Source organism: Pristis pectinata, chromosome 3, assembly GCF_009764475.1.
Source record: "Pristis pectinata isolate sPriPec2 chromosome 3, sPriPec2.1.pri, whole genome shotgun sequence".
In the NCBI taxonomy this organism is placed as follows: domain Eukaryota; kingdom Metazoa; phylum Chordata; class Chondrichthyes; order Rhinopristiformes; family Pristidae; genus Pristis; species Pristis pectinata.
This window is the reverse complement of record NC_067407.1, coordinates 142399931-142426276: the sequence shown is the minus strand read 5'-3', so window position 1 is coordinate 142426276 and position 26346 is coordinate 142399931. Positions and strand designations below refer to the sequence as shown.

General features: G+C 48.3%; 1 protein-coding gene across 1 annotated transcript; it reads left to right on the top strand.

Moving 5' to 3' along the window:
• The first annotated feature begins 4340 nt into the window (after positions 1–4340).
• Positions 4341–17818, top strand: LOC127568694 (uncharacterized). The gene is made up of 3 exons (XM_052012735.1): positions 4341–4373; positions 11772–12255; positions 15074–17818. The coding sequence occupies exons 2-3, from the start codon at positions 11781–11783 to the stop codon at positions 15565–15567; spliced, it is 969 nt and encodes a 322-aa protein (XP_051868695.1). The 5' UTR covers positions 4341–4373; positions 11772–11780; the 3' UTR covers positions 15568–17818.
• The last annotated feature ends 8528 nt before the right edge of the window (positions 17819–26346 follow it).

The window sequence follows — 26346 nt, the reverse complement described above, 5'->3', positions numbered from 1 at the left end:
TAGGAAGAAGAAGGCAGCATACATAAGGTGTAAGCAGCAAGGATCAGACAGGGCCCGTGAGGAATATAGAGTAGCAAGGAAGGAACTTAAAAGGGCTGAGGAGAGCGAGAAGGGGACATGAAAAGGCTTTGGCGAGTAGGGTTAAGGAGAATCCCAAGGCTTTTTTCTCATACGTAAAGAGCAGAAGGATGGCTAGAGTAAAGGTAGGTCTGACTAAAGACAAAGGTGGGAGGATGTGCCTGGAAGCTGTGGAAGTGGGTGAGGTTCTCAATGAATACTTCTCTTCAGTATTCACCAAGGAGAGGGGTCTTGATGATGCTGGGGACAGGGTTGGTGAGGGTAATGTTCTGGAGTATGTAGGTATCAAGAGAGAGGATGTGTTGGAGCTGTTAGAAAATATTAGGACAGATAAGTCCCCGGGGCCTGACGGAATATTCCCCAGGCTGCTTCGCGAGGTGAGGGAGGAGATTGCTGAACCGTTGGTTAGGATCTTTGAGTCCTCGTTGTCCACGGGAATGGTACCGGAGGATTAGAGAGTGGCGAATGTTGTCCTCATTCAAAAAAGGTAGTAGGGATAGTCCAGGGAATTACAGACCGGTGAGCCTTACGTCTGTGGTGGGTAAGCTGCTAGAAAGGATTCTAAGAGATAGGATCTATGAGCATTTGGAGAATCATGGACTGATTAGGGACAGCCAGCATGGCTTTGTGAAGGGAAGATCTTGCCTCACAAGTTTGATAGGGTTCTTTGAGGAGGTGACGAAGAAGATTGATGAGGGTAGTGCAGTGGATGTGGACTACATGGATTTTAGTAAGGCGTTTGACAAGGGTCCGCATGGTAGGCTTCTTCAGAAGGTCAGAGGCCAAGGGATCCAGGGAGGCTTGGCCGTGTGGATTCAAAATTGGCTTGCCTGTAGAAAGCAGAGGGTTGTTGTGGAGGGAGTGCATTCGGATTGGAGGGCTGTGACTAGTGGTGTCCCGCAGGGATCGGTTCTGGGACCTCTACTTTTTGTGATATTTACTAACGACTTAGATGAGGGGGTGGAAGGCTGGGTTAGCAAGTTTGCAGATGACACAAAGATCGGTGATGTTGTGGATAGTGTGGAGGGCTGTCGAAGCTTACAGAGGGATATTGATAGGATGCAGAGCTGGGCTGACAAGTGGCAGATGGAGTTCAATCCAGAGAAGTGTGAGGTGGTACACTTTGGAAGGACAAACTCCAAGGCAGAGTACAAGGTAAATGGCAGGATTCTGGGCGGTGCAGAGGAGCAGCGAGATCTGGGGGTCATATCCACAAATCACTGAAAGTTGCCTCACAGGTGTATAGGGTAGTTAAGAAAGCTTATGGGATGTTAGCTTTCATAAGTCAGGGGATTGAGTTTAAGAGCCGCAAAGTAATGATGCAGCTTTACAAAACTCTGGTTAGGCCACACTTGGAGTACTGTGTCCAGTTCTGGTCACCTCATTATAGAAAGGATGTGGAGGCATTGGAAAGGGTGCAGAGGAGATTTACCAGGATGCTGCCTGGATTAGAGAGTATGGATTATGAGGAGAGACTAAAGCAGCTCGGGCTGTTCTCATTGGAGAGAAGGAGGATGAGGGGAGACATGATAGAAGTATGCAAGATTTTGAGAGGAATAGATAGAGTGGACAGCCAGCGCCTCTTTCCCAGGGCACCAATGCTCAAAACAAGAGGACATGGCTTTAAGGTAATGGGTGGGGTGATGTCAGAGGGAGGATTTTCACCCAGAGAGTGGTTGGTGCATGGAATGTGCTGCCTGGGGTGGTGGTGGAGGCTGATTCTTTGGTCAAGTTCAAGAGATTGTTAGATAAGCATATGGAGGAATTCAAGTTAGAGGGATATGTGGGAGGAAGGGGTTAGATAGTCTTAGGTGTGGTTTGATGGGCGGCACAACATGGTGGGCCGAAGGGCCTGTATTGTGCCGTATGGTTCTGTGATTCTATGGTTCTAAACTGCATATGGAGCACTCAACTGCTTTAACTGCTGCCTTCACTTCCTACTCCTCTGTTAATTAAATTAATTAAAGGAACTTACTGGCCTTACCTCACTGGGAGTAAGCTCGTCCTCAGCCTCTGCTCACCAAAACCTCTCGAGCCAAAACCTTAAAGCTCCACCCCGACCCTGAGCCACTCCACACTGGCCGTTCCTCTTCAGTTACCCCTTCTGATATTTGTCCCTGCCAATTATCTCAGATACTCACTCTGTCTAATCAACCACTCAACACTCTGTTTTAAATACCAAGCCCCTTTCTGAGAGGGACCCGCTGCTCCAACGGTTCCCGGGCCGATACTGTAAGGGAAAATCCTGCGGAAAACACACAACATTTTAAATACTCAGCCCCTGTCTGAAAGGGACCTGCTGCTCCAACGGTTCCCGGGCCAATCCTGTAAGGGAAAAACCTGAGGAAAACACACAACTTTTTAAATACTAAATTGTTAAATACTAGTGGCAATACTAGGGAACTTAGGGCAATCCCATTCCCCCACTACTTTTTATCCTGTGACCTTCCCACAATCCCGTGAATTTATCCCAGATTCCAGTGGTCGCTCACGTACCAGGAGCAATTTACAGCAGCCAGTTTTAACCTGCCAACCCGCGCGTCTCTGCAATGTGGGAGGAAGCCGGAGCACCCGGGGGGAACATGCAAACTCCACAAAGACAGTGCCAGAAGTCAGCATGGAAACCCGGGTCAGTGGAACTGTGAGACAGTACTGATGCCACATCTACAGCCGTCAGATTACCGAGCTTCTGGCACAGCTCTCTCTCCCACCCTCGTTATTTCCCCAGCGTGGTCTCCTGTTCCATCCCCATTGCTATAGATTCCAATGTAAATTAATCTGCGATTCACCGCTCAATGTGGCTGAGTCTCTCATAGATGTCAAAAACACTCACAACATCCAGGTCATCTGCAGAGTAAGGATATTCCTTTTTTTTGTCCTTGCTAAAATCTTAAACTTTCCCCTGATTGCCCTATTATAGGAAGGATGCAGCTGTCTGTAAGGAGTTTGTACAATCTCCCCGTGTCTGCGTGGGTTTCCTCCGGGTGCTCCGGTTTCCGCCCACATTCCAAAGATGTACGGGTTAGGAAGTTGTGGGCATGATATGTTGGCGCTGTAAGCATGGTGACACTTGTGGGCTGCCCCCAGAACACTCTACGCAAAAGATGCATTTCACTGTGTGTTTCGATGCGCATGTGACCAATAAAGAAATCTAATCTTATGTGGAAACAGTGGACAGTGTGCAGAAGAGGTTCACCAGGATGCTGCCTGGATTGGACGGCATGAGCTATGAGGAAAGGTTGGACAAACTTGGGTTGTTCTCCCTAGAGCGACAGAGGCTGAGTGGAGACCTGATCGAGGTTTCTAAAATTATGAGAGGCACAGATAGGGTAGACAGTCAGAATCTGCTCCCCAGAGTAGAAATGTCAAACGCCAGAGGACATGCTTTGAAAGTTAGAGGGGGAAGTTTAAAGGCGACGTGAGGGGCAAGTTTTTTTACGCAGAGTGGTGGGTGCCTGGGATGGGTCACCAGGGGTAGTAGTGGAAGCAGGCAGTTTGGTGTTTAAGAGGCTTTTAGACAGACCCATGAATATGAGGGGAATGGAGGGATGTGGATGATACACAGGAGGAGGACATTTAGTATAAATTGGCCAAGATCAGCACGACACCTTTCTCTGGACTCTTGCTGGTTCCCACCCGTTCCCACTACTGCCCCCAGTGGCCAATCTCACTGGCGTCTTCCTCACTGAGGTTGAAGCCGGCAGTCTGCCTGTTCCTTCCGCCTTTCCCCCTTCACTCTGACCGACCCTCATCTCTCTGCAGCCTCCCTCCTCTCCCCGGACTTGTCTCAGCCGCACATTCAGCAGTGATCCGCTTTCCAGTAAAGCTCCGATACCCCCGGCGACCTTGCCTGACCCTCAAACCGACCAAATAAGTTCCCTAATTTCGCTTTTGGTTCCCCTTTTTTCTTCGTCGTCACCCGCAAACCCCACCCTCGCCCTGGCGCCGTTGGCGAAGGACCAGTCCAGTCACACTTTGCGCTACAGAATCCCGACTGCGCCGTTGCTTCCCAGCGCCTTGCCACCTCTCGCACTGTTGGCCGCCTGAACCCCTGCAATCAAGGTAAGAGAGTGAACCTTCCCCTGCCCTGCTCCAACACCCGGCTCCTCCCTTCCTCAGCCCCCGCTACTGCTTCACCCTCTGTCTCCTTTTCTCCCCCCCCCCCCCCCCCCGTTATTCTGCAACTCCTGACTCCTGGGATCCCTGACTCTCGGGAACAGACCGATAACCCTAGGACTGGGGGGTGGGCAGCTGGTCCGGGACAGAGAGAGAGAAGCGATTCACCCAGACGAAAGGTAACCAGTGAAGCACATGTGGGCGCTGGGGGACAACATCCAACCAAGACATGGAGGGGTACAGCCTGGCTGGGGCAGAGATCCAGAGGGGGTGTCCGCGGGGGACAGAGGTGGACATTGTTCACCCGGGACGGAGAGCCCGAGAGCGCAGCCCGCCCGAGACGGAGAGACATCGTTCGCCCGGGTCAGAGGAACAGTCCACTCTCAGTTCTGATGCAGGGTCTCGACCCGAAACGTCGACAGTCCATTTCCCCCTCCACAGGCGCCTCTCGACCCGCTGAGTTCCTCCAGCAGGGTTGCTCCACAGACACATAGACGGGGGTCAGAACCCCATGACAGCGGGACGGCCCGAAACGGAGGGAGACGCCGCACAGAGCGAGCGACAGTTGTCCCTGAACTGAGCGGAGGAGAGAAAAACAGATTTATCCCGGGAGATAAGAGGAGGGCAGAGCGCCCGGGAGAGAGAGGCGGACGGTATACCCGGGAGAGAGGGAGATAAGGGCGGTGTACCCCCGGGAGAGCGAGGGCGACCGTATACCTGGGATATAGGGCGGTGTACCCCCGGGAGAGGAGAGTAGGGACCTGCAAGAGAGAGAGGGGGACGGTATGCTGGCAGACAGTATACCCGGGAGAGAGAGGGAGAGAGCGGGGCAGTGTAGCCGGGAGAGAGAGGGAGAGAGCGGGGCAGTGTAGCCGGGAGAGAGAGGGAGAGAGCGGGGCAGTGTAGCCGGGAGAGAGAGGGAGAGAGCGGGGCAGTGTAGCCGGGAGAGAGGAAGTCCCGAACGCCAGTGACGGGACAATGCTGGGGTCTATCACGAAGGATGTAATAACATAACTGCTTGAAAATAACAGCAGGATTGATCAGAGCCAGCGTAGGTATATGAAATAAAAGCATATTTGACTAATCTGCTGGAGTTCTTTGCAGACGACACCAGTAAAGGAGGAAAGAGTGGATGTGGTGTGTTTGGAGTTTCGAGAAGCGTTCAATGAAGTCCCAGGCGGGAGGTGGTTGACGAGGTTAGAGCAGGCAGAACTGGGCGGAAGATAATGACCGGTCTGAGAATTGGTTCACAGACAGGAAGCAAAGAGTGGAAGTAAACTGTCCGTTCCCAGGGTGACTGGTGGGCACCACAGGGATCGGGGTCCGGGCCCCAGCTGTTCACATCTGGATCAGTGATCGGCTGAGGGAGCCCAATGTCACATTCCCAAATTGGTTGAGGATATTAAACTGGGTGGGCCTGTAGGGTTGTAGGATTCCCTGAATCCGCAGGGATTAGAGGGATACGGACCATGTGCAGGCGGAAAGGATTACTTTAAATTGGCATCATGGTCTGGTGGGCTGAAGGGCCTGTTCCTGTGCTGTACTGTTCGATGTTCTGGTCTCGTTCTGTTGGTTACTCCCAACTATCCCTTGTACTTTCTCCCAGGCCACATCCTGGGGAATCTCCTCTGCACCTTCTCCAGTGCAATGGCATTCTTCCTTTAATGTGGTATCCAGAACTGCACGTAATATTCCAGCTGTGGCTTCACCAACATTTTATAAAATTGTATACAATCGACATCTTATATTCTGTGCCCGAGCAAATGAAAAATATCCTATATACCTTCTCCATCAGCCTGCCAACCTGTACTGCCATCTTCAGGGATCCTTGGACTTGTCCAACAAGGTCCCCCAGTTCCTCAGCACCCTCTGGGGCCCTACCATTCATGGTGCATGTCCAACCCTTACTTGACCCCTAAAATGCATCACCTTACCCTTGTCATGATTAAATTCCATCCGCCTCTGCTCTGCCCACCTTACCAGCTGGTCAATTTCATTCTGTGGAGGAGAGATGGCATAGGCTGGGCTCGTCTTCCCTGGGGAGGAGGAGATGAGAGGGGAGCTGATAAAGGTGTTCAAAATGATGAGGGGCATTGAGATGGGATAGAGAGTAGGAAGCTGTTGCCCACAGCGGAGGTGTTTAAAACTGGATGGGTTTAGGGTAAGGGGTGGAGGTTTTAGAGGGGATCTGAGGGAGAACCTTATCCCTCAGAGAGTGGTGGGATCTGGACCGCACTGCCTGAGCAGGCGGTGAAGGCAAAAACTCCCACAATGTTTAAGAAGTATCTGGACAAGCACTTGAATCACCCAGGCAGAGACAGCTACAGATCAAGTACTGGTAAATGGGATTCGTACAGATAGGTCTTTGATGGTTAGCATGGACATGGTGGACCGAAGGGCCTGTTTCTCTGCTACATGATTGTGTGAGTCAGAAGAGGTTGAGGGAAAGGTTAATAGAGCACATGGTGGATGGACAGGAGATACTTGGGCTGTTATCCTCAGAGCAGAGAGAGTTAAAGGGAGATTTAACAGGTAGTTGAAATGATTCAGGGGTTTGATGGAGTGAAGGAGAAAGGGTTGCTGGTTGGAGTTGGGAGGAGGGGTGTCGGGGTGGTGAGGGTTGGGGAATGGGAGCCAAAGCACACACAGAATGAAGGGGATTGACGAAAGGACTTGGGGGGGGGGGGGGTGAGAGATGAAAATGATTTCACACAGTGACTTGTGACCTTGAACTCTGTGTCTGAAAGGTTGATGGAGGCAGAGGTCCTCATCACATTCAGCAGGTACCTCAGATACCACAGGACGTAGCTGTCAGGTGAGAGGGGGAACGTTTGAAGGAGATTTACAAGGCAAGAATTTTACACAGAGAGCAGTGGGTGCCTGGAACAGGCTGCCTGGGGGAATGGTGGAAGCAGATCTGAGAGTGGTGTTTGTGTCACACGAACGGACAGGGAATGGAGGGACACAAACCATGTGCAGGCAGATGTGCAGTTTAAATTGGCATCATGGTTGTCACAGATATTGTTGTACTGATCTATGTTCTATGTAGTTAGACGAGCATTCAGTGAGCCATGACCTGTAGTGGTATGAACCACGAGCAGGGAAGTGGGACTGGTCCAAATAATTCATGCTCATCCAAGCAAATACATGATGGACTGAAGGGCCTCATCTTGTGGCACAACAGTTCTGTGCTTGACTGATGAGAAACGTTAGCTCTTCCCAGTGGCTGCTGTACCTCTCCCTCCTTCAGTGATTTTATTCCTGGTTTCCAGTGGTATCTTGCTTTGCTTTCACTGGGATGTTATACAGGTCCTTCAGCACACCTTGACCATGCCCACTTGCCCTCTGTTTCGGACGGTGTGTCTCCAGTCTTCTCCCGCAGTGACTTATCATCTGAGCATCTGGCCACTGTGTGATACCCACAGCACAGAATGGGTGTGCAAAGGTCAGCTTTAACCAGAACCCAGAGACTAACAAGAGTGATGTCTTTGGACAAAAGAAAATGTGTGCTCATTGAACTGTCCCAAAGATGGGAAAATCTCCCTCGCTGGCATCCCTTGTCTGACATAAAGACTCATTCAGAGAGACCGGGACTGGTTACAACTGAGAAAGGTCTGTCATACAAAGGCTGCTTTATGTGGGTGACTGTGAGCTGGATCCAGAATGTCTGTGACAAGAGATGAAGTGCAGGCAGAGGATGGATCACACATTGACTGCTCAGAGATGGTCAGTCTGTACAGAGGATAACACTGAGTCACAGAGAGATAGAGCACAGAAGCAGGTCCTTCAAGACACCAAGTCCACACCCACAATTAACCACCATTTACTCTGCTCTGTGCTTTTGGAATTCTATCAAGGTTAGGCACAACAGGATGAGGTGAGCAGTTTTAGACACAAAGAGCAGGGAAACAGGCCCTTTGGCCCATCGAGTCTGTGCTGGCCATCAAGCATCCATTTACGCTGATCTTACACGAATCCCATATTATTCTCCCCACATTTTGATTGACCTCCCCCTAGATTTCACCACTCACCCACCCACTAGGGAGCAATTTACAGCGGCCAATTAACCTACCAACCTGCCTGTGTCTGGGATGTGGGAGGAAACCTTGGAATATTGTGTTCAGTTCTGGTCGCCTCATGATAGGAAGGATGTGGAAGCTTTAGAGAGGGTGCAGAGGAGATTTACCAGGATGCTGCCTGGATTGGAGAGCATGTCTTATGAGGATAGGTTGAGTGAGCTAGGGCTCGAGTGCACAGTCAGAGACTTTTTCCCAGGGCCACAATGGCTAACATGAGGGGGTATAATTTTAAGGCGATCGGAGGAAGGTATAAGGGGGATGTCAGGGGTAAGTTTTTTACACAGAGTGGTGGGTGCGTGGAACACACTGCCTGCAGAGGTTGTAATATATTAGGGACATTTAAGAGACTCTTAGACACATGAATGATAGAAAAATGCAGGGCTATGTGGGAGGGAAGGGTTAGATAGATCTCAGAACAGGATAAAATGTCAGCACAACCTTGTGGGCTGGAGGGCCTGTACTGTGCTGTAATGTTCTATGTAAACCGGAGTACACGGGGGAAACCCATGCAGTCACAGGGAGAATGTGCAAACTCCACGCAGACAGGGGTGGAGGTCAGATCTGAAGCCGCGTCCATGGAGCTGTGAGGCAATGACTCCACCTGCTGTGCCTCTGTGCCGCCCAGGCAACTGACACCATAACTTTGGATGGTCCTATCCACCAGTGGTCTCCTGTAAACAGCTCGCTGATGGACAATCACCTGTTATCTCATTAACCCATTTCCTGTTTATACGTTTTGTATTTTCCTTACAAGGTAGAAGAAGGCCATTCGGCCCAATGAGTCCATGCCAGCTGTCAGCGCAATCCTATCAGTCCCATTCCCCACCTATTTCCATGTAACCCATTCTCTTTTGCACACCCATCAACTCCTTCCCCTCAATCCCCCATTCTCCTCCTCCCACCTGCACAAGGGGTTACCTACAGTAGCCAGTTAACCCACCATTAAAGGCAGGCAATGCTGGTCAGGCAGTGCCTGTAGAGAGAGAAACAGAGCTAACAGTTCAGGAGGAGGACCTTTCTTCCTTTAGCTTTGCTCCAGCTCAGTTTTACAGGTTTTCATGGTGATTCCTACATCAGCCAATCCAGAACTTGCATTAATAGGTTTCCATGGTGATTACTACATCGGCCAAACCAGAACCCTGTTTTACAGGTTTCTCTGAAGATCAGTCTCTCCTTTCTATTGAATGTGAACCATGTCCCACCACAGTGCATTCAACCAATTCAGTCCGAGAGATTTTCTATAAAACTTTATTTTATTCTATAATGCCATTAGTTCGAACACTCTTTCATTGTCGATGGATCGACTGAACTCCTGCTTAATACCATTCCATGATTAACCTTGTATCTCTGGTCACTCGTTCTCAACACTCCCACCTGTCTCCATGTTGCCCCGTCGTCATTGGAAACACCCGTCACATTGTTCTGTTTGCTCTGTTCCGACAAACAGAGCTCTCATCCCCCTTGACCCCCCGCCCCCTTCTACTTCGCTTTCTTCTTTCTAGTTTCACTTTGAGGACAGCTTCTATCCCACTGTTTATCAGACTCTTGAACAGACCTCCCATGTGCTAACGGATCTCCCAATCTACCTCGTCGTGGCCCTTGCACCTTATTGTCTACCTGCACTGCACTTTGTCTGTAACTGTGACACTTTATTCTGCATTCTGTTTTCCTTTTCACTACCTCACTACACTGGTGTATGGAATGATCTGTCTGGATGGCATGCAGACAAAAGTTTTTCACTGTATCCCAGTATATGAGACAATAATAAACCAATTACCAACAGCTACTCCTTCCCCTCTCCTCCCGTCTCTCTTTATTGCTGTCAGTTCTCCATCTCTCACCCTCTCCTTCCCCCTCTCCCTCACACCAGCCTTTCCTTCCTCCCTCCCATCCACTCTACCATTCAATAAGGTTCTGTGACCTTTTACCTCAGCACCAACACCATGTCCATTGATTCCTAAAATGTCTATCAATGTCTGCCTTGGACCTTCTGTGGTGAAGAATCCCAAAGATTCACCACCGCCTGAGTGAAGAAACTTCTTCTCAATTCTGCCACAAATGGACAACTCCTTATTCTGAGGTGGTGAGTCCTGGTTCTAGGGAGACCAACCTGGAGAAACATCGGTACACATGTACCTGTAAACCGTGTAACATCTACCTGTCAAACCCTGGAAACATTCAGTGACACAAGAGACTACAGATGCTGGAATCTGGAGCAACACACAAGATGCTGGAGGAACTCTGCGGGTCAGGTAGCATCTGTGGAGGGAAATGGACAGTTGGTATTTTGGGTCGAGACCAGATGAAGTCACAGGTAGAGAAACAAAGGACTGCAGGTGCTGCAATCTAGATGAAAAACACGATGATGCTGGAGGTTCTCAGCAGGTCAGGCAGCATCCGTGGAGAAAAGCAGGCGGTCAACTTTTTGGGTCAGGACCCTTCTTCAGGACTGAAGATAGGAAAAGGGGAAGCTCAATATCACCCCTTTACCACTCCCAACCCCTGTCACCCCTTTCCTCTCACCAGCCCAGCCCCCCCCTCCTGACCTTCCCCCCACCCTTCCTCCTGTAGCCCAAACTCTAACCCCTGCCGTCTTTACCATCCCCCCCTCAACCTGCCCCTCCCTGAGGCCGAGCGGTCTGTTCTCAGCAAAGGCCTCCCCTTTGTACCTCTGCGCCCCCACCTCAACGAATTCCATGCCCGGCACGGTGCCCGAGCTCTTTTTCTGTCACCTCCACCTCCGTGTCCTTTTCTTCAGTAGGGAGTCCTCTACCCCTCCTAATGACCCGTTCCCCCACCTCCAGCCCTCTTCTTCCACCTGGACTCTCCCACTGGGCCTGTTACCTTTGGGACTTCCTCTTCTATACTTCCTCAATTCACCTTTACTTATGTTTGTCTGCTTCCCACCTCTGCCTGCCTCTCACTCCTCTATCAGGGTACCCAAGGTCAGCTCCTGTCCTGAACTCTTGTCCTAAGCTCTGGTCCTCTACCCTGCATGGTGGTCAGGGAGGTGGGTGACGTGGGCCGTGGTTACTCGGGAAGGACCGTTGGGATGTGCTGCACTGTCAGTGTCAGCAGGCTTAGCTTAAGTGGTCAAAGTCAAAGTTGAGTTTATTGTCAGATGCACAAGTCCATGCGTGCACAGGTGCAATGAAAAACTTACTTGCAGCAGCATCAGGCACAGAGCATCAGATAAACAGCATTCAGAAAAACAAATTAAAGATTTTTTTTACGAGAAAGAACACAAGTAGAACAAAAAAGTTCATTTTAGTGCAAAGTGGTCATAGTGTTTCTAAACTGCAGTGATTAGGGTTTTGCCAGTTGGTTCAAGAACTAAATGGTTGAAGGGGAGTAGCTGTCCTTGAACCTGGTGGTGTGGGACTTCAGGCTTCTGTATCTCCTGCCCGACGGTAGCCGTGAGATGGCATGGCCCGGATGGTGGGGATCTTCGATGATAGATTTCAAACTCTGCTGAGTGGTGTCAATTGTTTCTGACAGTCTAGGCCAATGGAGGATTACGAGAGGAACTTCGAGGAGGCCACACTGCCACACTTCCTCAAAGGCATCTCTTCCGTGTTGTCTGTGCTGGAACTTGTGGTCAGTGCACCGTCCGATGAACTCAGCAACTCCTTGTGCGAGGAGATCAAGGGAAAGGCCAAGGTGGCACAGAGGGAGATACTGGCTGCGGAGGAGGCCGCCAGCAACATTGTCAGCCTCGTCGATACAGGTTGTGAGGAGCTGACGTCTCAGCAGGGCAAGCTGAGCAAGAGGCAGGGAGAGCTGCAGGCCAGCCTCGCATCTACACAGGAGCAGCTGGCGGATTTGGCTGACCAGAGGAAGCAGGTCGAGGGTCAGGTCCAAAGTGCCACTGCATGGCTCAGACAAGCAAAGCAGTCCCTGGCAACAGCCAGGGCCAAACTGGGAGAGAAGCAGACGGGGAGAGACATAGGAATTGGCCTGACTTTCGTTATCCCATGTATTGGTAAGTGGGGGCACTTTACAACGCAAACTTTCATACTTCTAAATGAGATAGACTGCAATGCCCATTGAGAGTCTTTGCAACTTTCAAAGCATTCCCACTCCCCAACTAATTTTCCATGGATTCTGTCCACATTCCCATCAACCCCTCCCACCCCACCCCACCCAAGATTCTACCCCTCACCTACATACTAGCAATTAGCCCACCGACCTTCACGACTTTGGGTTGTACGAGGAAACAGGAGCACCCGGGGGAAACCCACACAGTCTCAGAGAGAATGTGCAAACTCCACACAGACAATGCCCAAGCTCAGGATTGAACCTGGGTCACTGGAGCAGTGAGGCAGCGGCTCTACCCCTCTGCACCACTGCGCCACCCCGAGTCCTACACAGGCAGACTGCTCCATGTGACTGCACCTCATCTGTACCTTCAGTCCCAATTAATCCAACACATTGGAACACAGACATAGAACAGTACAGCAATGGAACAGGCCCTTCGGCCCAATACATCGGTGCTGACCACAATACCAAATTAAACTAATCCCCTCTGCCTGCACGTCATCCACCTTTCTCCATTCCCTGCACGTTCATGTGCCTATCTAAAAGCTTCTTAAATGCCTACATCGTATCTGCCTCCACCACCACACCTGGCAGCATGTTCCAGGCACCCACCGCTCTAAAAAACTTTCCCCACACATCTCCTCTAAACTTTCCTCCTTTCACCATAAAACTATACCCTCTAGTATTCAACATTTCTACCCTGGGAAGATTCTGACTGTCTACCCTATCTATCCCTCTCATAATCTTAATGACCTCTATCAGGTCTCCACTCAGCCTCTGCCACTCCAGAGAAAACAACCCAAGCTTGTCCAACCCCTTCTTATAGCACATGCCCTCTAATTCAGGCAGCATCCTGGTGAACCTCTTCTGCACCCTCCCCAAAGCCTCCACATCCTTCCTATAATGGGATGACCAGAACATAGAACATAGAACATTACAGCACAGTACAGGCCCTTCGGCCCACAATGTTGAGCTGACATTTTATCCTGCTCTAAGATCTATCTAACCCTTCCCTCCCACATAGCCCCCTATTTTTCTATCATTCATGTGTCTATCTAAGAATCTCTTAAATGTCCCTAATGTATCTGCCCCCACAACATCTGCAGGCAGTGCGTTCCACGCACCCACCACTCTCTGTGTAAAAAACTTACCCCTAACATCCCCCTTTTACCTTCCTCCAATCACCTTAAAATTATGTCCCCTCATGTTAGCCATTGTCACCCTGGGAAAAAGTCTCTGACTGTCCACTTGATCTATGCCTCTTATCATCTTGTACACCTCTAACAAGTCACCCCTCATCCTCCTCATCTCCAAAAAGAAAAGCCCTAGCTCACTCAACCTATCCTCATAAGACATACTCTCCAATCCAGGCAACATCCTGGTAAATCTCCTCTGCACCCTCTCTAAAGCTTCCACATCCTTCCTATCATGAGGCGACCAGAACTGAACACCATATTCCAAGTGTGGTCTGACTAGAGTTCCATAGAGCTGCAACATCACCTCGCGGCTCTTGAACTCAATACCCCGACTAATGAAGGCCAACACTCCATACGCCTTCTCAACAACCCTATCAACCTGTGTGGCAACCTTGAGGGATCTATAGACGTGGACCCCAAGATCCCTCTTGCTCCTCCACACTGCTAAGAGTCCTGCCATTAACCCTGTATTCTGCCTTCAAATTCGATCTCCCGAAGTGTATCATTGCACACAATACTCCAAGTGCAGCCTAACCAGAGTGTTATACAGCTGCAACATGACTTCCTGGCTCTTACACTCAATGCCCCAACAGATAAAGGCAAACATGCTGTGTGCCTTCTTTACCACCCTATCTACTTGCATTCCAGGCTGGAAACCATCCTCCACCCTCTGGAAACTTGACCATCTGAAACCCCACTGCCCATGATCTTGTGCAATACCCTGTCACCTATCACCTTGAGTTCACCCCTTTGCACTGGCTCCTGGCACCCTAATGCCTCTGTTTAAAACTGCCTCTATGGTCACCTCATCCACTGGTGACCCCTCCAGCCCTCTAACACTTCCAGAGTTCTGCACTCTTCTGATCTGGGCTCCAACTGGCAAAACAAAACATTTCAGGGAGCTTCCAGGTGTGAAGGAAGAGGGGGAATTCAGCTCAGGTGGAGGGGGAGGAGTGGGAGGGTGAGGAGGGGGTTGGGCAGAATGCAGAGTTTAGGGGGTTAACCCACTTGACCAACCGTAGGGAACAGAGTCATACGGCAAGGAAACAGACCCTTCGGTCCAAGTCACCCCTGCTGACCAAGGTCCCCATCTAAGCTCAAAGTGGAGTTTATTGTCATCTACACAAGTCCATGTGTGCACAGGTGCAATGGAAAACTTACTTGCAGCAGCATTACAGGCACAGAGCATCAGATAAGCAGCATTCACAAGAAAAATATAAATTATACACAATTTTTACAAGAAAATTTTTACTGGTCCAATTTGGCCACGTTTGGCCCCTATCCCTCCAAACCATGTCCCTCTCTACAAGTGTCTTTTCTGGAGGGAGAGGAGGGTTGATAATCACAGTATCCAGGGACAGAGGGCTGGAAGGCAATGATGCCATTGTGTGTCGGGTAAGGATTGGGAGGTGGTGAGGGAAGGGAGAGGCAGTCACAGGCTCGACCTGTGCTGGTTATGGGTGTTGGGTGGGGTCAGTGGGTGGAGCAGGAGGCGTGACGGGGTTGTGTGCCCGAGGGTCAGCTTCCGTGGCTTCATCTTGAGGGTTGCGGTGCGTCTCCTTGCAGGGATCCCCATGGCGGTGGCCTTTGAGAAGGAGCGCGTGTACAGGAAGTCAGAGGTGGAGGCAGCCTCGGAGGAGCTTTCCCAGGTGGTGGCGGGCATCAAGAGGGACGAGGAGGACCTGGCCCGGATCGCCAGGCAGATCCCGGAGCTGGAGAAGGAAGTGGAGAAGGCGGCCGAGACCCTGAGCGGGTTGACAGGAGAGCTGCTGCAAATCAAGCAGGCGCGCACTTCGCTGGCCGACACGCAATGTAAACTCAGGAACTGCTCCCACTACCTGTCTACCCTTCATGGACACATGAAGGCACTGGAAGCTCAGAGCCGGAACCTGTACAGCTTGGGCCCGCTCGTACCCCTGATAGTGGCGACCTGTGAGCAGGTTCAGCAGCAAGTGCCAGGAAACGAGTTCCTGCTGACTGCGACACAAGCCCACATGGTCCTGCACGCTCTGGGAAACATGCTACCCAGGCTGAAGGAAAGGAAGCAGGCACAGGCTTGAGGACTGCTTCTATCAGAATGTGTGATATCTTTCGATGCTGAGAGGGCCTTTGATCGGATTGAATGGAATTACTTATTTAAAACTTCAGAGAAATTTAATTTTGGGCCTGATTTTATCCAATAGATTAAATTACTTTATTTATCCCCTTCTGCTCGAATTCTTACTAATTTTCAAAATTCTAAATCTTTTAAACTTCAACGTGGAACCAGACAAGGATATCCTTTGAGCCCTTTGCTCTTTGATTTGGCCTTAGAACCTTTATCTATTTCTTTCTGAGAATCTAGAGATATCTTTGGTATCTCCAGAAGAGGTATTAACCATAAAGTTTCTCTATATGCTGATGATTTATTACTTTTTATATCTAATGTTGAAGCCTCCTTACCTCTTATTGCTTTCTTTACTTTCTCGCTTTAGTCATTTTTCAGGCTACAAACTGAACTTATACAAGAGTTAAATTTTTCCTCCGAATAATTTGGTACCATTTGATATTAATATTCCTTTTAAAATTGTAAGAAATCATTTTACCTATTTGGGAGCGTCAATTACTAAAAATTATAAGCATTTATTTAAAGAAAATTTTTTTCCCTTATTACACTATGTGAAAAGGGTTTTATCAAGTTGGTCTCCCCTTTCTATATCATTGATTGGCCGAATTAATGTTATTAAAATGAATATTTTACCTAAATTTATATATCTATTTCAGGCTTTACCTGTTTTTATTCCTAAATCTTTCTTTGACTCTCTTGAGTCAATTATATCTTCCTACATACGGAATAATAAACATCCTAGACTAAATAAAGCTCACTTTCAGAAGGTTAAAAAGAATGGAGGTTTAGCCTTACCTAATTTTAGATTTTATTACTGGGCAGTCAATATACGAAATCTTACGTTTTGGTTATATTACATTAATCGAGAGGCTTGTTCAGTATGAGTCTCTTTGGAAATTAACTCTGTTAAAAAATTTTCTATTATTTCTCTGCTTGGTTCTCCACTTCCTTTCTCATTAATTAAACTAACAGATAATTTAGTAGTTAAACATGCCTTGAAGATTTGGTTACAATTTAGAAAATATTTTGGTTTATTGAGTTTTTCTTTGTCCAGTCCCATTTTCTCTAATTACTTTTTTAAACCTTCTATGACTGTTGTGGTTTTTAAAGAGTGGGACAAATTAGGTATTACTTGTTTTCAAGATCTGTTTGTCAGAGGAAACCTTTCTTCTTTTGAACAATTGTCTACCAAGTATAATTTACCAAAAACTCATTTTTTTAGATATTTACAAATTAGAGATTTTCTTCGATCTCAATTACATTCTTTTCCTTTGTGTCCTGATAAGAATTTATTAGATGTAATTTTTAAGTTGGAAACCTTTCAGGATGGTTCAATATCTAATATTTATGACAGATTACTAGGAATGAGAAGGTGCCACTAGATAAAATTAAAAACGCTTGGGAACAAGATTTGCAGATGTCAATTTCCGAGGAAACTTGGAATGAAATTTTCAAGTTGGTTAATACTTCGTCATTATATGCTCGTCACTCTCTCCTTCAATTTAAAGTGGTCCATAGAGCTCACTTGTCTAAAGATAAACTATCCCGTTTTTATTCTGATATATCTCCTTACTGTGATAAATGCAGTAACGGAGTGGCTTCCTTAATTCACATGTTTTGGACTTGTCAGGTCTTATAAAACATTGGACAGAGGTCTTTCATACTTTTTCTGTACTTTTTAAAATAAATTTTAAACTTAATCCTTTGACTGCACTATTTGGGATTGTTGGAGAAAAAGATATAACTTTGAAGGCTTCTGATTTACATATTCTGGCTTTTATTTCTCTTATAGCCAGGAGAGCAGTATTGCTTAAATGGAAGGAAGCTACTCCACCTATGCATGCACAATGGTTGCCGGATGTTATGTCATACTTGAATCTAGAGAAGATTCACTGTTCAGTTTTTGAACCTAACCTAGACTTTCAAACCCCGTGGGGACCTTTTCTGAATTATTTTCAAAATCTCTGATTTGGGGACTAAAAGGCAGACATTGGCTGACTCTGTTATGTTTTTTAAGGTTTTTCCTTGCTGTTTCTATCTAACAGATTCGGGTCTTGGTAGTGGGGGTAGATTTTTTTTTGTAATAAAATATTTCAATTTTTTTCTTTCCTTATTAGCTAACTACTATATGTGATTATTGATTTAGAGTATTGTAATCCTAAGTATGACTTATTACAATGTATTCAGTAGTATTTTTACTTTCTTTTTTGATGCATGTACTCTGTATTTTTTTCATGGATTTAATAAAAATATTGTAAAGAGAGAGGACCACTTCTGAGATCAGGCCATCAAGGCTCAGTCTTTCACTCCCCCCAGCTGCTGCCTGACCTGCTGAGTATTTCCAGCATTGTCCATGTTCTATATTTCACCGTTCTGGAACTGCTTGCTGCTTTCTGCCTTCACTCAGCACCGCTTTGCACACCTCCTTCAGACAGATCAGCTGAGACTAACAAGCATTCGCTCCCTCCCTCAGATGGCACCAACAGCCTGCACCCTCCTGGACACCGCCCCATCACAGATGTTCCCTTTGCTCCCTCCACCCCTCTCCACACACTTCTCGCTTCTGATGAAGAGTCTTCGACCGGAACCATTAACTCTGCTTCTCTCCCCACAGACGCTGCCTGACCTGCTGAGTGTTTCCAGCAGTCTCTGTCTTTACTTCTTAAGGGAAGTAACCTTTCTGACTTTGTGAATCACATGTAACCTGGAATTAAAGCAATGTTTTAAGGAAAGAGCGAATGCAGTTATTGAATAAGTCACCAGGTAGATCATTCAAATGAGGCTCCTCAACCCCCTGAACAGAAAGGAGGCCATTTGGCCCATTACATCTGTGCTAGCTGCTTGGAAGCCTCAAAAATTAGCTTCATGTTCCGCTCTCCAAAAATATTTTCCTTTTTAAGTATTTGTCCAATGTCCTCTTGGAAGTCATTCAGTTTCAGCCTGTTCTCCCTGTTTACACTGCACATGCCCCCCCCCCCCCCATTCAAAAGAAAACCCAACAGGGGCAAGTGTCCTGTGTGGGCAAATGGGATCACAGGCAGGATGTGATACACAAAAACAATTTTTAGAAGAAAAAACACAATTGGAACAAAAAAAAGGCCATTTCAGTGCAAAGTGATCAAAATGGTCATTGTGTTGCTAAACTGTAGTGATTAGGGTTGTGCCGGTCAGTTCTTGAACCGAATGGTTGAAGGGAAGTAGCTGTTCCTGAACCTGGTGGTGTGGGGACTTCAGGCTTCTGTACCTCCTGCCCGATGGGAGCTGTGAGAAGATGGCACGGCCTGGATGGTGGGGATCTTTGATGATGGATGTTGCCTTCTTGAAGCAGTGCCTCCTGTAGGTACTTTGAATTGCTGTACCAGACTGATGCTGTCAGTCAGGATACTTAAGATCAGATATCTTTACTAGTCACATGTACATCAAAACACACAGTGAAATGCATATTTGTGAAAATTGTTCTGGGGGCAGCCCACAAGTGTCACCACACTTCCGACGCCAACTTAGCATGCCCACAACTTCTGAACCCATACATCTTTGGAATGTGGGAGGAAACCAGAGCACCCGGAGGAAACCCACGCAGACACATGGGGAGAACATACAAACTCCTTACAGCGGCAGGAACATACAAACTCCTTACAGCGGCAGGAATTGAACGCGGATCGCTGGCGCTGTAATAGTGTTATGCTAACTGCTACATTACCGTGCCTGCCCTTTTAACACAATGATGTGGCTTGGGACAGGGGGATGAGGGTGCATTGCCCAGTGGGTTGTGGGTGGGGGTGGTATTAGTGTGGAGGTAGATGGGAGGGCAGTTTTGGAGTGGGTGAGGAGGTGCTGAGGGCAGTTCGGGGGGTGGAGTAAGGTCACCATTGGGATGGGGACAGGATGAGGTCAGTGCAATGAAGGGGTGGATCAGGGTGCGGTCATGATGGGGAGGTTGGTTTGGGGGCGAGGGTGAGGTGGGAAGGGCTGCGTTGGGGTGGGAAGAGAAGGGTGCTGGGGGAGAGCGAGGTCACATTGATGAGGGGGTGTTACTGTCCAGTGTCTCCAAGGCCACCTTATGCCTGGGCCTCGGACACTCACCAGCAGCCCGTGCCCGGATACTGGACTCTTCCTCTCCCCGTCTGGCATTCAGTGCCTGGGAAACATTGTAAGAATGGGAGTGGGCGATGTAGCCCCTCAAACCCACTCCACTATTCATCAATAACACGGCTGATCTACGTCCTGCACCATCCCCACATCCCTCCACTCCCAACATCCAGAAATGTGCCATTTCCTGCTTTGATTGAACTCAGTGACTGAGTTTTCAAAGATTCGCCACTCTCTGGGTGAAGACGTTTAGAACGCAACATCACAGGAGTAGGCCCTTCGGCCCACAACGTCTGTGCCGAACATGATGCCAAACTAAACTAGTTTCCTTTTCCCTGAACATGATCCATACCCCTTGATTCTCTGCACATTCATGTGTCTACCTAACAGCCTCTTAAACACCACTATCACATCTGCCTCCACCACCACCCCTGGCAGCACATTCCAGGCACCCACCACTCTCTGCGCTAAAAACCTGCCCCACACATCTCCTTTAAACTCACCCCACTCACTTTAGGTGCATGTCCTCTAATTCTTCACATTTCTACCCTGGGAAAAAAGATTCTGACTGTCCACCCTATCTGTGCCTCTCACAGTCTTATAAACTTCCATCAGGTCTCCCCTCAGCCTCCGCTGCTCCAGAGAAAACAACTCACGTGTGCCAACCTCTCCTTATAGCTCAGACCCTCTCATCCAGGCAGCATCCTGGTAAACCTCTTCTGCATCCTCTCTAAAGCCTCCACATCCTTCTTGTAATGAGGTGACCAGAACTGCACACAATACTCCAAGTCAACCTAATCAAAGTTTTATACAGCTGCAATATAACTTCCTGAGTCTTGTAGTCAATGCCCTGACCAATGAAGGCAAGTGTGCCAGATGCCTTCTTTACCACCCTATCTACTTGCAGTGAGCTATGGACTTGGACCCCAAGATCCCTCTGTATATCAATGCTGTTAAGGGTCCTAGCATTAACTGTATATTTTCCCCATACATTAGACCTCCCAAAGAGTATCACCTCCTCAGCTTCATCCCAAACTGCCCACTCTCTTATTCTGAGAGAGTGATCCCAGGTTCTCAAGCCCAGGGATCCTCCTCTGTAGAACCCCTCACACTCTGCTGCCTGAACATCAGACGGTCCATTGGTAAATCCCGTCTTCCTGTAATGGATAACCTCTTTCAAATAGAAGTGAAGTAAGGACACATCGTCCGGATTGGAACAAATACCCTGTATTGTACTCAGCAAGCTGACTGCACAAGGGAGTCTTTCTCACCCTCCCACCACCCCCGGTCAGAGAGCTCATTGATATTCCCCGTCGCTTTCCACCAGACCCGTTCTCTGTGGTGTTACTGTGCAACACTGCAACAATTGGCACCGGTTTACTCCAAACTCTGAAGTGTTTCGGCATTTGTGTGAAGGCCGGGAGATGGGAAGCAGGATGTTCAATGTGGACAGGGAGGAGGGTGTATTCAGAGCGGCAGAGGAATACATAAAGTTTAGCTCAACCCACACCCCTCTGCCTGTTCTGGACTTGCTGACCCACAGTCACTCCCCATTATCCCTGCTTGTCTTTCTATACAGATCGCTCTCTGGTTTCACAGTCTTGGTTCCCCCTCCTCCACTCGAGATATTTTCACTGCTGGTCATTTTTGTTTGCATTCCTGTGTCCACAGAGTCACCGGCAAAGCCATTATATTGTCCTTGAACTGAGCGATTCATTGGGCTGTTTGGGTTAAGACTCACGTGTTGGCCAGGCTGGTTTAACTTGTATCAGCTGGAGTCCAAAAGGGGACACATTATTGAAACGTTGAAGTTCCTGAGGGATCTTGAGAGGGGTGGATGTGGAGAGGCCGTTTTCCATTGTGGGAGAATCTAGAATGAGGGGTCACAGTTCAAAATAAAGTCTCACCCATATAAGGCAGAGATGACATGAATTTTCTCTTTCAGGGGTCACGAATCTTTGGAACTTTCTTCCTCAAAGGTCAGTGGAAGCAGAATCTAAATGTTTTTGAGGTTGAGGGAGATGGATTCTTGATAAGCCAGGGGTGGAGGCACATGGGATGCAGAGCTGAGGTTACAGTCAGGTCAGCCATTGAATGATGCAACAGGATTGAGGGGCCGAATGTCCTCTTCCTTCCCTGAAGCACATCAGCAAGGTTGGGTTTTTATGACAAACCAGTGGTTTTACAGCTAACAAACAAAAATGCCGGAGGAACTCAGCAGGTCAGGCAGCATCTGTGGTAGGAAATGGACAGTCAATGTGTCCGGTCAAGTTCTGGGTCCAGGTGAAGAGTCTTGACCCGAAATATCCACTGTCCGTTTCCCTCCACAGATGCTGCCCGACCCATGGTGTTCCCCCAATATCTTGTTTGTTGCTCCAGACTCCAGCACCAGCCGTCTCTCGTGTCTCCAGTTTTACAGCCATGTTTACCTGAACTGGATTTTTATTTCAGTTTTGTTAATCATTTGACTGTAAATTCCCCAACTTGTTTGGGATTTGAAAACAAGGATGAGAATTCCTTTACAGAAGCATTGCCTAACAAGAACCCCATGTCCGTCAGCAACAGTGCGTCTCCCTGGTCAAGTAGTTTAGCTACGATGGTCCGGTACCCAGACAACCAGCCAACATACCTGCCCTCTGTCCTATTTCCATTGAAAGGTGTGCCTTCGTAGAATATAGAACAGCACAGCTCAGGAAAAGGCCCTTTGGCCCATCATGTCTGTGCCAACACGGATGCCTGCACATGGTCCGTATCCCTCCATTCCCAGCCTGTTCACGTGCCTGTCTAAATGTCTCTTAAATGTTGCTGTCATACTGCCTCCACCACCTCCCCTGACAACCCGTTCCAGGCACCCACCATTCTAAAAAACTTGCCTCGCAAATCTCATTTAGACCTTCCCCCTCTCACCTTAATATCATGCTCTCTAGTATTTCACATTTCCCCACTGGGGAAAAAAAACTCTGACTGTCTACCCTATCTCTGCCTCTCATAATTTTATAAACTTCTATCAGGTCTCCCCTCAGCCTCCAGTGTTCCAGAGAAAACAATCCAAGTTTGTCCAATCTCTCCTTAATAGTTAATACACTTCAATCCAGGCAGCATCCTGGTGAATCTCTTCTGCACCCTCTCCAAAGCCTCCACATCCTTCCTGTAATGGGGTGACCAGAACTGCACACAGTACTCAAGTGTGGCCTGACCAAAGTTTTATACAGCTGCAACGTGACTTCGAAACTTCTATACGCAACACCCCGACTGAAGGTAGGTACGCCGTAAGCTTCCTTTACCACCGTTTCCACTTGTGTTGCCACTTTCAGGGAGATATGGATGCACCCCAGGATAGAGTCATAGAATCAGAACAATACAGCATGGATACAGGCCCCTTCAACCCAACCAGTCCATGCCAACCACATTGTCCACCCAGTTAGTTCCAATTTCCCACGTTCGGCCCATATCCCTCCAAGCCCCACCCCTCCGTGTACCTATCCAAGTGCTTCTTAAATGATCCTGTTGTACCTACCTCACCCGCATCCTCTGGCAGCTCGTTCCATACACTCACAGTGCTCCAAGAGCAGCCTCACCAGTGATTTGTACAACTGCAACATAATGTCCCGACTCCTGTACTCAGTGCCCTAACTGATGAAGGCCAGCATGCTAAACGCCTTTTTCACCACCCTGTCTACCTGTGATGCCACTTTCAACGAACTATGCACTTGTACTCCTAGGTCCCTCTGTTCCATTACACTCCCTGGTCCCTTACCATTCACAGTACAAGTCCTACTATGGTTTGACTTTCCAAAATGCATCACCTCATTTGCCACTCCTCAGCCCACTTCCCGAACTGATCAAGATCCCCCTGTAATCTATGATAATCTTCTTCACTACCAACAACACCTCCTAATTTTGTGTCATCCGCAAACTTACTGATCAAGCCTTGTGCATTCACATCCAAATCATTTATATAAATAATGAATAACAAGGGTCCCAACACCAGCCCCTGTGGCACACCACGAGTCACCGGCCTCCATTCTGAGAAACAACCTCCAACCACCACCCTCTGCTTCCGACCTCCGAGCCAATTCTAAATCTACCTGACCAGCCCTCCCTGAATTCCATGGGACCCAACCTTCCAGATCAGCTTGCCATGCAGAGCTTGTCAAAGGCCTTGCTGAGTCCAAATAGAGAACATCCACTGCCCTACCCTCACCTTCCCTCCTGGTTACCTCTTCAAACACTTCTAAAATTAGTCAAATATGACTTCCCATCTACCTTAAGTCTGCACCTTGGCTGTGAAAATCTCAGTAAAATTCTCATCTGTGATCTCAGCATCCCTGATGATCCGGAGTACATCCAAGTCCAGCTCCAGTTCCTTGACCTGGTCTGTCAGGAGCTGCAGCTGGGTGCACTTCCTGCAGACGTGGTCATCAGGGAGTCCATGAGGTTCCCTGACTTCCCACATCTTGCAGGAGGAGCATTCGACTGCCCTGACTTCCATCCTGCCGACACTGAGTCAAGTGCTAAGGATGAATAAGAAATTAAAAACCTGAACCTGCTCCTCACCAAAGCTTCTTGAGCCAAAGCCTCAGCTCCCCACTCTCACACTGGCCCACTCTCACAATGGCCTCACCACCTAACAACACCTCCCTTTCATTGGTTAAAGTGCCCACCAATTAGCCAATCAATGAGACTCTCACTCTCAGCTCATGACTCCCGTAAAAGCGAAACTAACACTTTTACAGGAATCAAGATCTGAATAATATCCCTCTGTACATCAATCCTCCCAAGTGTCCTGCCAGTTACTGTGTACTCTCTTCTTACTTTTGGCTTCCCAAAGTGCAACACCCCAGACTTGTCCAGATTAAACTCCATCTGCCATTTCACCGCCCACATTTCCCGCTGGTCTATATCCTGCTGTATCCTTAACAACCTTCCTCACTCTCCACAACTCCACCAATTTTTGTGTCGTCTGAAAACTTATGAATCAAACTACCTACATGTTCATCCAGATCATTTGTATATACCACAAACAACAGAGGTGCCAGCACTGATCCCTGCAGAACACCACTGGCCACAGACCTCCAGCCAGAGGAACTACCCTGTCTGCTATGACCAAGCCAATTTTGCAGCCAACTTACCAACTCACCGTGGATCGCATGCAACTTGATCTTCTGGATCAGCCCACCATGAGGAACCTTAGCAAATGCTTTACTGTCCATGTGAACAACAAAGCATCAATCATCTTCATCACTTCTTCAAAACAATCAATGTCTACACCTGCCTAGGCCCTGAGCTCTGGATCCCACCTTCCTCTGACTCCTTTTGCCTTAAAACCAGCCTCCTTGGTCAAGCTTTTGGTAACCTCTCTAATACTTTCCTTTCAATATTACTCCCATGAAGTTTACTAACCACAACATAGAAGGTCATTTGACCCACGGAGTCTGTGCTAGCTCCCAGCAGAGCAATCCCATCAGTCCTATTTCCCGCTCCTTATTTCCCTTTACCCCTTATAAGTTGCTCACATGCTCATCAACACTTCTTTGGTTCTTTTGCTACCCACTTATACCTGGGGTAATTAAGGTGCAGAGGAGATTTACAAGGATGTTGCCTGGATTAGGAAGCACGCTTTATGAAAACAAGTTGAGGGAACTCGGCCTTTTCTCTTTGGACTGACAGAGGATGAGGGGGAACCTGATAGAGGTGTATAAGATGATGAGAGGTATTGATCGTGTCAGAGGCTTTTTCTCAGGGCTGAAATGGTTGCCAGAAGAGGACACAAGTTAAAGGTGCTGGGGAGTAGGTATAGAGGAGATGTCAGGGGTAAGTTTTTACTCAGAGAGTGGTGAGTGTGTGGAATGGGCTGCCGGCAACGGTGGTGGAGGCGGATACGATAGGATCTTTTAAGAGACTGTTGGATAGGTACATGGACGTGAGAAAAATAGAGGGCTATGGGTAAGCCTAGTAATTTCTAAGGTAGGGACATGTTCAGCACAGCTTTGTGGGCCGAAGGGCCTGTATTGTTCTGTAGGTTTTCTATGTTTCTAGTTTTCAGCAGTCAAATCCGCACGTCTTTGGGATGTTGGAGGAAACCGGAGGAATCAGGAGGAAGCCCATGAGGTCACCGGGAGAACGTGCAAACTCCACACAGACAGCACCCGAGGTCAGGATTGAACCCGGGTCACTGGAGCTGTGAGGCAGCAACACTAACCGCTGCACTGCTGTGCCACCCCATGTCCTAGGCCTTTGGCCTCATGAGGATGTAGATTAGTAGAAGGATACTGTAAATTAGTATTAGCATCAATGCAAGTTAGTATTGCAATTGTATCACAGAGGGGATGCAGTGGGCATGAACAGTAAACTCCATGGAGACAAGGATTAGCAAGGTGAGCCTTTGTGTCACATAGAACGTGAATATAGACCAGTAGAGCATTGGAACAGGCCCTTCAGCCCACCATGTCTGTGCTGGCGATGATGCCAGCTTAAATTAACTCCTTCTGCCTGCAATGATCGGTATCCCTCCATTCTCTGCATGTTCATGTGCCTGTCTAAATGCCTCTCAAACACTACTATTGCATTGTGTCACATGGCTGTGTCTGTGCCTTTGACACAGGGTAAGCTGAGGGAGGACATTTCGGAGAAAACGATGGGG